The sequence below is a fragment of the Mytilus galloprovincialis genome, chromosome 4, assembly GCF_965363235.1.
Source record: "Mytilus galloprovincialis chromosome 4, xbMytGall1.hap1.1, whole genome shotgun sequence".
Classification (NCBI taxonomy): domain Eukaryota; kingdom Metazoa; phylum Mollusca; class Bivalvia; order Mytilida; family Mytilidae; genus Mytilus; species Mytilus galloprovincialis.
In genome coordinates this window covers 63,880,726-63,895,701 of record NC_134841.1, presented here as the reverse complement: position 1 = coordinate 63,895,701, position 14,976 = coordinate 63,880,726, and the positions used below count along the sequence as shown (strand labels likewise).

The window sequence follows — 14,976 nt, the reverse complement described above, 5'->3', positions numbered from 1 at the left end:
GGTTCTTTGATATGCTGAATCTAAAAATGTACTTAGATTCTTGATTATTGGCCCAGTTTTCAAGTTGGTCCAAATCGGGGTCCAAAATTAAACTTTGTTTGATTTCATCAAAAATTGAATAAATGGGGTTCTTTGATATACCAAATCTAACTGTGTATGTAGATTCTTCATTTTTGGTCCTGTTTTCAAATTGGTCTACACTAAAGTCCAAAGGGTCCAAAATTAAACTTAGTCTGATTTCAACAAAAATTGAAATCTTGGGGTTCTTTGATATGCTCAATCCAAAAATGTACTTAGATTTTTTATTATGGGCCCAGTTTTCAAGTTGGTCCAAATCAGGATCTAAAATTATTATATTAAGTATTGTGCAATAGCAAGTCTTTTCAATTGCACAGTATTGCGCAATGGCAAGAAATATCTAATTGCACAATATTATGAAATAGCAAATTTTTTTTTAATAAGAGTTATCTTTCTTTGTCCAGAATAGTAAGCAAGAAATATCTAATTGCAAAATATTGTGCAATAGCAAGATTTTTTTTTAATTGGAGTTATCTTTCTTTGTCCAGAATCAACTTAAATCTTTGTTATATACAATATACAATGTATATTCACTTTTTACTACCAACTGATAAATTATAATAAATAACATTCAGTGATAACAAGCAGTTTTTTTTACATCTTAATATTTTATGATGTATTTAAATGAGTAGTTATTGTTGCAAACTCCATTAGAAATTTTAATTGAGATTAGTTTTGGAATAAGGGAAAGGGGGATGTGATTAAAAAAATTGGGTTCAATTTTTCTCATTTGAAATTTCATAAATAAAAAAGAAAATTTCTTCAAACATTTTTATGCCCCACCTACGATAGTAGAGGGGCATTATGTTTTCTGGTCTGTGCGTCCGTCCGTCCGTCTGTCCGTTCGTTCGTCCGTCCGTTCGTCCGTCCGTCTGTCCCGCTTCAGGTTAAAGTTTTTGGTCAAGGTAGTTTTTGATGAAGTTTAAGTCCAATCGACTTCAAACTTAGTACACATGTCCCCTATGATATGATCTTTCTAATTTTAATGCCAAATTAGAGTTTTTACCCCAATTTCACGGTCCACTGAACATGGAAAATGATAGTGCGAGTGGGGCATTCGTGTACTGAGGACACATTCTTGTTTTGAGAGGATTAATATTCAACAGCATATTGAATTGCTCTAAGAGAAAACAAAAAATTTAAGTTCATTAGAACACATTCATTCTGTGTCAGAAACCTATGCTGTGTCAACTATTTAATCACAATCCAAATTTAGAGCTGAATCCAGCTTGAATGTTGTGTCCATACTTGCCCCAACCGTTCAGGGTTCAACCTCTGCGGTCGTATAAAGCTACGCCCTGCGGAGCATCTGGTTAAAAGGAGTAGGTCCAGTAAGGGCTGATATTGGCCTCAAATTTCAGGTTCATCTAACGAAAGGTTTTGAGCACTTTTTAAACACCTAAGTGTCTATTTCACTTTATTTGATTAGTTTTTGTAAAAGATTTTAACTGATTTAATCATTAAAATCGCTCCGATTCAAGCCTAAATATGAAAAATCTATCAAATATTCCAAAAAACGTCACTTTTCAGATGGTTTTTGTCAAAAATGAAAGTGGCCGCATGGGTGTTCATCCTCAACCTTTATATATGTTATGTATTATCATCAAATACAACTTACATTTCAATATTATGAATGAAGACGAATGCGGCCACTTTCATTTAAGATGGAAACCACCTAAAATTTAACTAAAATACTAAAATTGTGAAGATTTCAGTAATTTAGCATGACTTAATGATGCTAGAACCTGACATATGTGCATTGTGTTGTAAAAAACCGCCCATATTTGTGTAGCAGAAGCATTATACTTTCCAATAATTGGCTAGAAAAATACATTTTCACAATTTTGCAAAACTGCTATATTTTGGGGCCAAAAAGGGGTCTTACTGAACCTACTCCTTTGATAAATATACAGCAAAAAATTATGATTATTTCTAAATTCATGAACATTTGATAAAAATGATTTATTTCTGAAAAGAAAATGTATAAGTTTTTAGGATACTTATAAAATACAGAAATTTCAAATTATTTAACAAAAACAATTTGTGTTTATCTTTTAAAATAAAAAAAAGTTAATATGTCTTTCTTTCCAAAGGGAAAATACGGCCACAAATACACAAAATTACCACCTCATTTTACTCAAAAAGTAGCACATGAAGGTATATTTTTTATTACATATTTGATTTAATCAGGTGAAAAATAGTCTATATGGAAATTTTAATCAAAATGTAAATACTGGATCAAAACTGTATTGTATGCCCTTAAGGCTCTTCCTGTGGATAATTTATTTAGACATCAATATTCTGTATACCTATAAATAAAAAGATTGAAATATTATATGCAGTATATGATATATTTAATTTTATCTTTATCTAATTTCAGTCTGAATCTAGAACAGAGAGAAGTGTGTTGTGTCAGAAGAAAACTTCTTCAGTATTTGTACAGATTGAAAACTTATGAGGTACCGGTATCATGATTATAAAAAAGAAGATGTGGTATGATTGCCAATGAGATAACTCTCCACAAGAGACCAAATGACTCCTAAATTAACAACTATAGGTCACCTTATGGTCTTAACCAATGAGCAAAACCCATATCGCATAGGCAGCTATAAAAGGCCCCGAAATGACAATGTAAAACAATTCAAACCAGAAAACTTACAGCCTAATTTGTGTACAAAAAAAGATTGAAAAACGAACATATAACACATAAACATATGAAAACCACTTAATAAGAGGCTCCTGACTTGGGGCAGGCACATACATAGAGAATGTGGAGGGTTTAAACATGTTATCAAGATCCCAACCCTCCCCTAACCTGGGACAGTGGTGAAACTGTACAACATAAGAAAGAACTATAAAGATCAGTTGAAAAAGGCTTAACTCATCAGATGGATACAACTAATAATACTACACAGAGTGGACGTGGATTTTCTATAAATTGTTAAATGTTACATATATCAGTAAAATAAATCAACAAAACACAGCAAAAATTTCATATAGATAATATGACTATATTTTTATGCCCCACCTACGATAGTAGAGGGCATTATGTTTTCTGGTCTGTGCATCTGTCCGTCTGTTTGTTCATCCGTCCGTCCGTTCGTTCCGCTTCTGGTTTTAGTTTTTGGTCAAGGTAGTTTTTGATGAAGCTGAAGTCCAATCAACTTGACACTTAGTACACATGTTCCCTATGGTATAATCTTTTTAATTTTAAAGCCAAATTAGACTTTTGTCCCCAATTGTACGGTCCACTGAACATAGAAAATGAAAGTGGGAGTTTCAGGTTAAAGTTTTTGGTCAAGGTAGTTTTTGATGAAGTTGAAGTCCAATCAACTTGAAACTTAGTACACATGTTCCCTATGGTATAATCTTTCTAATTTTAAAGCCAAATTAGACTTTTGTCCCCAATTGTACGATCCACTGAACATAGAAAATGAAAGTGGGAGTTTCAGGTTAAAGTTTTTGGTCAAGGTAGTTTTTGATGAAGTTGAAGTCCAATCAACTTGAAACTTAGTACACATGTTCCCTATGGTATAATCTTTCTAATTTTAATGCCAAATTAGACTTTTGTCCCCAATTGTACGATCCACTGAACATAGAAAATGAAAGTGGGAATTTCAGGTTAAAGTTTTTGGTCAAGGTAGTTTTTGATGAAGTTGAAGTCCAATCAACTTGAAACTTAGCACACATGTTCCCTATAATATTAAACTTTCTAATTTTAATGCCAAATTAGATTTTTTACCCAATTTCACATCCATTGAACATGGAAAAAGATAGTGTGAGTGGGGCATCCGTGTACTTTGGACACACTCTTATAAATAACTGTACACAAAGTGAATGATTTGGAGAGATATTGAATATAGTGTGGCTCTGAATACATCAGCTTTATATTACTCCATCCTCATAAGCCGAAGATAGTCTGTCAGAAGGGGACAATAAATGGCTGACCCATGTTAAGAGAGAGAGCAATGTCTCTTGCACGTATTTTAAAGACACCCTTGTAGATTTAAAAAAAAAAGCATTCTGATGCCACTACAAGGCAGCACTCGTACCTGCAAAGTGGAAAGGGATTAATATTAGTTGTAATAACTTGTTTCCCAATCCACTATAGATAAATATGTTGAAACTAAGCCTACTCCTACAGTGAGTTGATTGTTAGTGTTGCTCTCCAACAATTGCAACTCATTCAAAATTTTGACCAAATTGCAATTTGTTTTATTAAACCAAATTGTTCAACTGGTCAGAATATTGAACAAATTGTTCAGTCAAAATGTGAAAGTGCAAGGTGATAAAATAAAATATACTTACAATCCTATAAGACTTTAACTCCACTTTAATGATGTTGTGACAAAATTAGTTTATCAGTTTGTATAGTTATATTATAGTCATTTCCATGCTGAAGAGGAACTGTTTATTTTGAATTGCTATAAAATTGTCCAAACTAAGCTTTCATATAGTTTTTCTTTCTAAAAGTATTCTATATTTATAAGAATCAGATATCATTTAAAATAAAACATCATATATTCAGTAAAATATGTGTGAAATAACAATATGCTATTGATAAGTTTTCAGGGGAGATAACCTAAAATATTATTCTTTTGAATAAAGACTTTTTGAAAGAAAAGTTATTATCTCCCCCAAGGAAACTTCCTACAAACATATATTGCAATTTTACACATATTTTACTGAATATGAAATGTTTTAATTCACATAATGTCTGATTCTTATAAATATAGAATACTTTTAGAAAGAAAAACTATATGAAAGCTTAGTTTGGACAATTTAATAGCAATTCAAAATAAACAGTTCCCCTTCAGCATGGAAATGAATATAATATAACTATACAAACTGATAAACTAATTTTGTCACAACATCATTAAAGTGGAGTTAAAGTCTCATAGGATTGTAAGTATGTTTTAGCATATTAATCTATTGCAATAAAAATTCATAATATCTAATAAAATTTGTAGATTTAGCTAACAAGGTCCTTATATTTGTAAAAAATAACATTTGTTTATGGTGGAAAGTTGTTTTAACGTTAAATAAGCTACAATTAAAAATTGCTTGCTAGTCCCTCTCTGTGATTACCTTTAGAGAACTTTGGTTCATTTCCCAATCAATCTATCATGAAGGGAAGATAATTAATACGAATTCAATCATAGTCTTTTTCAAAAATGATGAACGGTTCTTTATATTGGTATGTAATCATTTTAAACGTTTCAAATTTATGAAATTATATTCGTACATCAATGTTTTTGACACACCAATAACAAAAACTGAAATATATTGAATCGATACATTTTGTAACTATTCAAATTAATATCAGAAACCTAAACTTAATTATAAAATAATGAACCTGTTAAAGGGAGACAATACTCGCATTACTTTTTCGAATTGGCACATAATACAACGGAATGTCACTCTTGCATACAAATGGCACATCAATATATTAATTAACTGTGCAATCGCGCTCCACCTTCAATGATGATTCTAAATTATAAATATAACCAAAAGTTGTTAATCTATAGATAGTAAAGACTAATGAAATCTAACCCACTGTTAAAATATTTCTTTGCCTTTTTTTAAAACTTCCTCAGTAAAATGCTTGAGCCACTTGACTTTCATAGCTCATAATTAACGTTTTTACACAATATTTAAATAAAGAAGCTAAAGATTATTCGCTTCTCAAAGTGTAAGACGCAATAAAAATCGTATGCTTGCACCATCTTACCCAAAAACAGATTTAATTCAGTTCTGAACATTTCGACATTTCTTCGTTAAAACCGGTTTTAAGCAAATCACAAGTACGTGTTAAGATCCGACTAAATACCCATATCCCGATATCGTCAGGTTAATTTGCTATATGTTTTATTTTATCACCTTGCACTTTCATGACTTGGCTGTGGTTTTCTACAGCAGTTGGTTCAAATTTCTGACCAGTTGAACAATTTGATTTTATAAAACAAATTGCAATTGCAATTTGGTCAAAATTTTGAATGAGTTGCAATTGGTGGAGAGCAACACTAACAGTCTACTCACTGTAATTGCTTGAAAAACTTTGTACAAGCCGTAATATTATTTTATCTGTTTGTTTTCAGTGCATTCTGGGAGGTGTTCATGCAGCAGCAGAAAGGTTTAATGAAAAGTTCTTCCAGAAATTCAGATCAGAAAACATAGTTGAAACTGCAGTTAATTATGCCAGGGTAGGTCTCCATTGTTACAGTGCATTATTTGGTTTTTTGTTAATACAGAATTGTTTCATGTAAATCTATTTATAAATTGTTATTGCTTGGTATTTTTTAACAAACAATATTGTCTACTGGTTAACAATTGAGCTGATTTGAAATTAAATAAATACTTCAGAATTTTCTTTTAAAATCTACAATCAAGAATAAGCAATATAGTTTATTCTATCTTAGAATTGTAACCTGTTTTTAAGTATTACACTGTACAAAATCGTCCTCTTATGTCTTTAAAAGGTAGGCAATTTATTGATTTTAATGATTTACTATAGTATTAATGAATGGGTGTTTTTATAATGGCCCTGTTATATGTCCAAGGTCTGTTATAATGGTCGAGGAAGTCTGTAATGGCCAGAGGCAATGCCGAGGGCCATTACAAACATCCGAGGCCATTATTACTGACCAAGGATATAGAAGAGGGCCATTATAAAAACACCCATTTCTTAATACATTTATTAACCAGCTGTACAAAAGTGTATGTGTTGCTGCCAACTTGATGTACACTCTTACTCTTTTAATGACAGTTTAGTTTGAAAAAAATAATTTGTACTTCACCATGATAAAGCTTTAAATATACCAAATCCAAGATATTAAGTTGGAAGAAGTTATATGTTGAAAAACAGGATGAACAGTGATCCCTATATATGGTTCTTTAATGTTGGTTGCTGGTTACTAAATTAAATAAAGTACAAAAAGGTATTATACTCTTTACAACTTAATTTTATTAACTTTATTAAAAACCCTAACTGGGCTTTATACAGACAAACTGGGCATTAATACAGGGCCATTACAGAAAAACAGGGCCATTACAGAAAAAAACAGGGCCATTACAGGAAAACAGGGCCATTACAGAAAATATGTAGTTTTTTTTATAAACAGTCAATTTTGGCAATAGTGTGCTTAGTTGGTTAATAAAGAATTTTAAAAAAAATAGTGAGGTATAATTGTTACTGCCTTCATTTCTGTTTTGGTATTGAGAAACAAACAAAACATACTACATGTTAATTCTAATATTTTGATAGTGTTTGTTTATATGCAGAATTTCTTTTACAGGATAATAATATAGAAGCTTTAGAAACTCTGTTCACCTTTCATTGGGAAGATCTAAGACCTCACAGGTAATTATCAAAGTTAATTTAAAATTATTATTTTGAGATGATATCTTAACATAAACATTTTTTCTTCTTCAACTAAATGCAAGAAGTTTGAATACCTAATATATAAATTATTCTAGTAGAACTGTGTTAAATCTAAGACATAGTTACCTTGGATCTATATTATCATTTTTGATTTCATTAATAAACAAAACGTTTTAACACTCTAAATAGAATGGACAACTTGCAAGAAATTAAGATTACCACATAAAACTTTTTTGCTGTAAAAAAAAAGTTATATTGCTCATTAAGAAAAATATCTTTTTCAATATTGTAATGTTTTAGGTTGGGAATATTGTCAAATTTTCCAGAAACAACAAATCCACATGAATATAGGTCACTGCTACCAGAAGTTGGGTAAGTGATATAAAAGTTTGATACACAGCATATATTTTTTGCATTTTTTAGATGCATTACGTTTAATAGGAATTTGTTGATTTATATAAAGGAATATGTAAGAAGCAAACCTTAAGGTCTTGAAGTTTGGTCTCATATTAGTTTCATTTTCAAAAAGAATTTAAAATTTTGCTGGTAATATATGATTGCCCTTTTAGTTAAATCTTCCTTCATAAATCACAAAATGAACAGATACAAAATATTTCAGGAATTAAAAAATTCAATTTTAATAATTAGTTTATGATATTGTACCAGAAATACTGAATGTTTACCGAATTGGAACATTAGGGAATTAGATTAACAGAGTAATTTGAAAACAGATTTGTTTTGTCTATTCCTTTTTAACGAAGAAAGACAAGGCTTACTTCATATCGAAAAAGAGTACTGAATAACGTTCATCTTTAATAGATCATAAATGACTATTGGAACCAATTCATTGCACTTTATCTACAATTTGGTTTCCATTACTATTAAAAGTTCATTTTGACCAATTCAAAATTCCAAAACCACCAAATATTTTATCTTGGAAAATATGGCATCAACCACATGTTCATTAATATTGGTCATTTTAATGTTACAGGAATGACAAGTCAGTTATCCCTTGGGATGAAGACAGATGGAGAGAAAAAGATTGGAGTGAGGAAGATTTTTGCAGGTAAGATGTACAAAAAATTGTTTGAGACAACATGATACTTCATGAATAAATCTAGTTGGATATGAATTAGGTATTTAATTTTAAGGTTTATTTGTTCATTGATTTAATAAATTTAAATATTTATTGATGTTTTATTTGTATATTCTTTTGAATTATATATGGAAGCATCACATCTATGCCCAGTTTCAAATCTGTGCCTTTTTTAGATCTGTGTCCTGTGAAATTATGACACTCAAATCTGTTGCTCTTCTCCAGTTTAAATCTCAAATAGATACACTGAAATATTTAACTTGGATATATTTGTCTACTACAACTAGAGCACAATTTTTAAATTATAACTTATAACTGAAATTTCATTCATAGCAGTCTTAACTATCCCAACTTAGCACTTCATTTCATGTCTATCATTGTAAGTTTAAAAGGCATTTTTTTTATTTCATTGTCAATCTCATAGTCTATTATGTTTCAATGACAACCCTTACAACATATGTTCATTTCCAAGCAAAGTGGTTTGTGAAATATTACAGCTTGTTTAAAAATTATAAATAGCAAAATAGTATGTTAAACATGTTAAATAGAAGGATTATTGATAGGCTGTTATTTAATTCAATTCAACACTGATGTTTTTCAGATCTATCATAGAACAAGTTTTACCAGATCTTGGAGGTTTCTTATATGAGGACAATCAAGGACTCAAAGAATTCAGGTTTGTATAATGATTTATTACAGTCAAGGAACTTCGTTTCTTGATATTATTAAACTTTACAATTTATATTTAGTAGGATTTGTTTTAATGGTAATTTTATCTTTATTGTTTTACCACAGAACTTTTTTAAGTGTGTTTTTTCTGTTAAGTTTTTATGTGTACGTTTGTGTGTAAACTTAAAAATAATTTGCACACATTCATGACTTAATAATGTGTTTTTTAGTAACTCTTTAAAATTTTTCCAATATGAGTTATTGAATTAGTTATTCTGAAATTATAAATCAGACTGACTGCTATAATTTCAATTTCAAGGTAATAATGTTTATATATTAATTATTCCTGTAGAATGGCCAACCCAAACACTGATGATCTTTCTAAGTGGTACGGTTTCAGAGCCTGTGAGATTGAGAGGTTATCACGACAAGTAGACTTATCTGTAGAGTTGGTAAAACTGGCCACTGAGAGAGGAGTTGAGGTGGGTCAAACTTTTCAGGATGAAATTATGTAAACCTTTAAAAAATTTATATACATTGAAATATTCTAGTTATAACAGTCAACCAATCTAGGTGCATGAGCCATTTATTGGTGCAACTTTCATAGATACAAAAGTAATGTGAACTGATGAATATGGATATAAGAAGATGTGGTATGAGTGCCAATGAGACAACTCTCCATCCAAGTAACAATATATAAAACTAAACCATTATAGGTCAAGGTAAGACCTTTAACATGGAGTTTTGGCTCGCACCGAACAGCAAGCTATAAAGGGCCCCAAAAGTTACTAGTGTAAAACCATTCAAACATGAAAACCAATGGTCTTATCTATATAAAGAAAAAAATGGTAAACTTGGATCTTTTCTGTCTATGAATGCAAGTCAGAAATTTTTTAATGAATCATCACTAAACTGTCTTGAAAAGAGTTTAACACAAAAAAAAGTTTCCACAAAAATGAATTGGTTTACAGTATATGTAACAGAGACAATCTTAATGTATTTGTTAACTAAAATAACATAAGATGACAGGCATCATAAAGAAACAGTGATAACAAATTTGATGTTCTTCTATGAAGTCTTTAGTCGACAAAAAAAATAAAAAATTAAAAAATAAATGGATGATTCGAATAGATAATAATATGAATTAAAAAATTTCAGGGTTTATCTGAACTACTGGATAACTTGGTAACCATGGAGATGCTAGTGTATGACTGTTATGTGGATGAAAATCTGACATTTGATGAACTACAAAAGATGGCCGACTATGATAAACTGGAACTAATTATGTCCAAGGTATGTGTTAGTTTTACAGGTAAAAGTAATTTGAATTCTGTTGTACAAAAAAAAATGTGATCCCTCAGATCTAATTTTTAAAAACTCATATATGGTAATGAGCATGTAAAAAAATTGGAATCATTGTTAAACCAACTTATTTAGACGGAAAAAAGGAGAACAACTAAATTTTAATGGATCCAAAAAACTTTTTATGGATCAATTTTTATCAGGAATGCACAGTGATGAATATTTGAAAGCCAAGGATTTTTAAGAGTAGGAACAGTTAAAGAGCTATACCTCAAAAATGTACAAAAAAATGATTAAATCTGATGAAAAAAAATATAGCATGTAATCTTTTGTTATGGTTTGATATAGTGAATGTAGATTGCTTTACATAAAATCTCAATAAAATAGGGGATAAGGAGATAGAGCTGACAACATGTTTTAAAAATAACTCAGACAACAAATAAATTAGATACAGTATGACAGATATTATACATGTATATTATTTTAATATTACTTTTTATTCAGGCATCAACAGAAATGTACACAAAGTGTCTACACAAATGGCTAGTACCTTTCCTTCAGCAGTGTGAACACAGACAGCCAGGGACCTTTACTTCATTACTTAGAGATTACATTGTCACAAAAGCTAAGACCGATCTTACACTACCTACTAAAATATTTGAAGCATCTAAAGCGACTGTGAGTACTTTTTGTGAAGTTATTCTGAAATGAGATTTAAACATTGTAAAGATTGAATACACCTTATCGCTATTCCCGGCTGACCTGAGAATCGGTCCCAATTGAACTATTGACGTCATACAACAAGCTCAAACAGTCAACCTTTGTTAAATAATAGAAATAGCAATGGCTATTATTAATTTGGATATATTATTTGTGTTCCTCTTTTATAAACCCATTTAGGATAATTTATGTAATTTAAGAATACACTGTCTTGTACCTTTTCAGCAAAAAAGACCTATAATATCTAGTCAGGATGATGTCATGTCAATGGCACTAGAAGCTCTATACGTTTGTGGCAGGTATGTTGTACATCTTTTCTTGTTTTATATAATTTATGAAATCTGTGTATAACCAACACATTGTATATTCAAATATTGAATGATCTATGTAAGAAGTACTAAGAACACTGTTAGCTCTTTCTTTATACAGATATTAGCAATACCACTATTTCACACCTGAAGTTGCAGATAGTGAGATCTTTTTATGCTCCATTTATTGGCATTATGTTTTCTGGTCTGTGCGTCTTTTCGTTCGTCCATTCGTTCGTCTGTCTGTCCGGCTCTGGTTAAAGTTTTTGTTCGAGGTAGTTTTTGATGAAGTTGAAGACCAATCAACTTGAAACTTAGTACACATGTTCCCTATGATATGATCTTTCTAATTTTAATGAAAATTAGAGTTATTAACCCATTTTCACGGTCCACTGAACATAGAAAATGATAATGTGGTAGGGGCAACCGTGTACTAGGCACACCTTCTTGTTTAAAGTAATTCTTTTCATTAAAACTTAATGTTTGTTTAAAAAAGTATATGACAATTTTCACATGCATCCCTCTATATTTTAAACTGGTGTACAAAAAAGATCTGAAAACATTTCTAGTTTGACAGTATTGTTTTATCTTTTTCAGCTTATGTCATTTTAATGTTTAATTGCTTGAACTAATTTGTTCTGTTAAAAATGCAAATTTCAAGTTTGTTATGCAGATGAAGTTCATACAAATATATAATTTGTCATTTTATTTTGTAGGGATGATCAATTAGATTTAGCTTTAGAAATTTTTCAATGTCTTCCACAGAAAGGATACGGGTAAGGTTACCATAATGTCTATTTTCTTTGTTCTCAAATACTTTTACAATGCAAATTTCACAGATTATAATCTCTGAGTTTCATTTAAATCCAGTAATGATTGTAGCAGTCATTGACAAAAAGTGATAGACTGTTGTGATCACTGTAAGGGAGCTACCATTTGATTTTTATGGGGGGGCTATGATGAAATTTGAAAAAAATAGGCAGGACAGGAATTTTGAGTAAAAAAAAAGGCAGGATGAGACACTTGCAAAAAAAAAAAGTCAGGACGACAATTTAGGTAAAAAAAAGTCAGGTTCAACTAAAAAAAAAGAAGGCAGGACCGAACAGAGTGAAAAATAAAAAGGCAGGACAGAGATTACAGCTTAAAAAAATGCAGGACAAAATATTTCATCCTAGACCCCCCCCCCCCATAAAAATCAAATGGTAGCTCCCTAATACACTCTTCGTTGGCTTTAGTGGATATGTATTGAATTGATTAATAACATACTTATGTAAACCCAACTAGTACAGTTATGACATTGCAGAAGAAAGATATAACAGTTAAACTCAGTTATGTCGTTAAATTCACTTCTCAATATATTTCATTATTGTGACTTAATGCTAAAGGCTGTTCAATAAAACCATACATGGGACCCAGAGAAGGCTTTTTGAAATCTCTACTAGAAGTTGTATCAAAGACTTTAGTAAACTGAAAATTAAAGTGAAATTCTAAATCTGCCTTTATTGGATGTTACCCCATTTTGGTCAGTATCATATATGTTTTAATGGAACAATCCTGATATTTTTGTTTTATTGCTAAAAAATTGCTGAAGATATTAATTTTTTTTGTAACACTTTTGATATTTTTATTTTTATTCATTACCTGAAAACATTTTTACAGGAAAGAAACAAAAGAATCAATAAGACTGCACAAGGAAATAGACAAGCTCGAAAGACATTTGGGGTAATTTTGCCTAAATACAGTACAATGATCTGTTATTACATTTTTTTAAAAGTACTCACATCTAACTATCTTCAAATGAGGATAGAATTATGTAAGGATATATTGATTGCCTACAAAGTAATATGAAAATAATATTTTAAATTGGTTAAGAAAATTCAATTAATAGCATGTTTATAATTTGAAGTATGACAAAAAACTGTGTAAATTTTTTTTTACCCATGTTGATAACAACAAAACTGTCTCCAATCATTTTCAATTTCAGAATATGATAGTTTGTTTTGTTTTTCAGGGCATTAAAGATTTTACATGAACAGGATGTTAAGAAACCTCTACATTATATCCTAGAAACAGAGGTATTGTGTAAATTTGTTTGAATAAGATTTTTTGATATTTTGTAAATCTTTTTTTTTAGGGTGATATTTTTTTTTTGCATTTTTACTTCAATGTTTCCACTTACCTGCTTCTTAAGCTATTTGCAATTCCGCTTTTCCGTCCCCATACATTTGTTATGTTTCATTAGAGTATAAATTGTAATAACTCCAGTTATTTCCCTTTAAGTACTGCTTCAAACCATTGTGCACATGTCCTTATTTTTTTCCTCATTGCTGTAACTTTGGTTTTCTTATGATTTTATTTTTTGCAATTTTCTTACTTTGTTCATATAATCTTGAATCTAGTAATTTTGTTTGTCTGACCAGTGGGTTTGTTTTGAATAAATTTTTCCAACGTTTTTTTTATTACAGAAAGATGCAGACGATGCCAAGATGTTAATGATAAGGTTGACAAGAGCTGCTGGCAAAAGGTAAAATAATTCTTATAGAGTTGTCTGAAGAAACTACCTAATTTTTACTATACTAACTTTCAGACTTATATGTGAATAAAGTCTGCTTAATGAGCTGATTAATATTTTTTACATTGGTGTTCTCAACATATCACCTGGAAAAAATCAAACACTATATAAAAATAAACTCATCAAGGCTTATAATTGTGTATGCCAAATGAAGTTTTGGTCTACAAAAGACCCTAAGTTACGCTTGAATCAAAAATGTATAAAGGTCAAATCAAGTATGAATGTGAAGAGTATTAACGACTCAAAAGTCTGAAGGAAAGTTTTTGCCAAATACAGCTCAAGTAATTTGTTCCTAGGGTAGATAATCCTTAGTATTTTGAAAAATACAAATTTTTGTAAACAGTTGAAATTTCTGAATATGTCCATATCAATGATAGGTCATGTCAACACAGAAGTGTATATGATATTCTTTAATGTGTTTGTCAGGAAACGTCAGTCTTAAATTTTTATAGCATGGCATATGTCCTTGAAAAAATCATACCTTCATACTCTTTAGAAAACAGACACAGCGATAATATTTAATAATTTTATTCCGTGCATACAAAGCTTTTCTGGCTTTATCAGGTACAATCTTATATATACCAAAATTGATGTATTAAAATTTGAATACATTAGTAAATAGATGGAACCTCAAAGGAGTAGGTCCGGTAAGGACCAATTTTGGCCTCAAATTTCAGGTTCATCTGACGAAAGATTTTGACCACTTTTTAAACACTTAAGTGTTTATTTCATTTGAATTAATTAGTTTATGTGAAGGTTTTATCTGATTTAGTTTTTAATAACGACCCGATTCATATTAGCTCAAATATGAAAAATCTACCAAATATGCCGAAAAATGTCAATTTTCAGA

The 14,976-nt window shown here is 30.3% G+C and overlaps 1 protein-coding gene across 1 annotated transcript in view; it reads left to right on the top strand.

The window, feature by feature from the left end:
• LOC143073735 (NBAS subunit of NRZ tethering complex-like) overlaps positions 1–14,976 on the top strand; it is a 90,340-nt gene that overhangs the window by 30,215 nt on the left and 45,149 nt on the right. The window contains exons 20-33 of the mRNA XM_076249494.1: positions 2,459–2,537; positions 6,177–6,281; positions 7,374–7,438; positions 7,760–7,831; positions 8,451–8,525; positions 9,157–9,231; positions 9,577–9,706; positions 10,383–10,517; positions 11,031–11,204; positions 11,472–11,545; positions 12,271–12,330; positions 13,214–13,276; positions 13,566–13,629; positions 14,020–14,078. Of these exons, the coding sequence (XP_076105609.1) occupies positions 2,459–2,537; positions 6,177–6,281; positions 7,374–7,438; positions 7,760–7,831; positions 8,451–8,525; positions 9,157–9,231; positions 9,577–9,706; positions 10,383–10,517; positions 11,031–11,204; positions 11,472–11,545; positions 12,271–12,330; positions 13,214–13,276; positions 13,566–13,629; positions 14,020–14,078 (1,230 nt within the window). The remainder of the gene's footprint in view (positions 1–2,458; positions 2,538–6,176; positions 6,282–7,373; positions 7,439–7,759; positions 7,832–8,450; positions 8,526–9,156; positions 9,232–9,576; positions 9,707–10,382; positions 10,518–11,030; positions 11,205–11,471; positions 11,546–12,270; positions 12,331–13,213; positions 13,277–13,565; positions 13,630–14,019; positions 14,079–14,976) is intronic.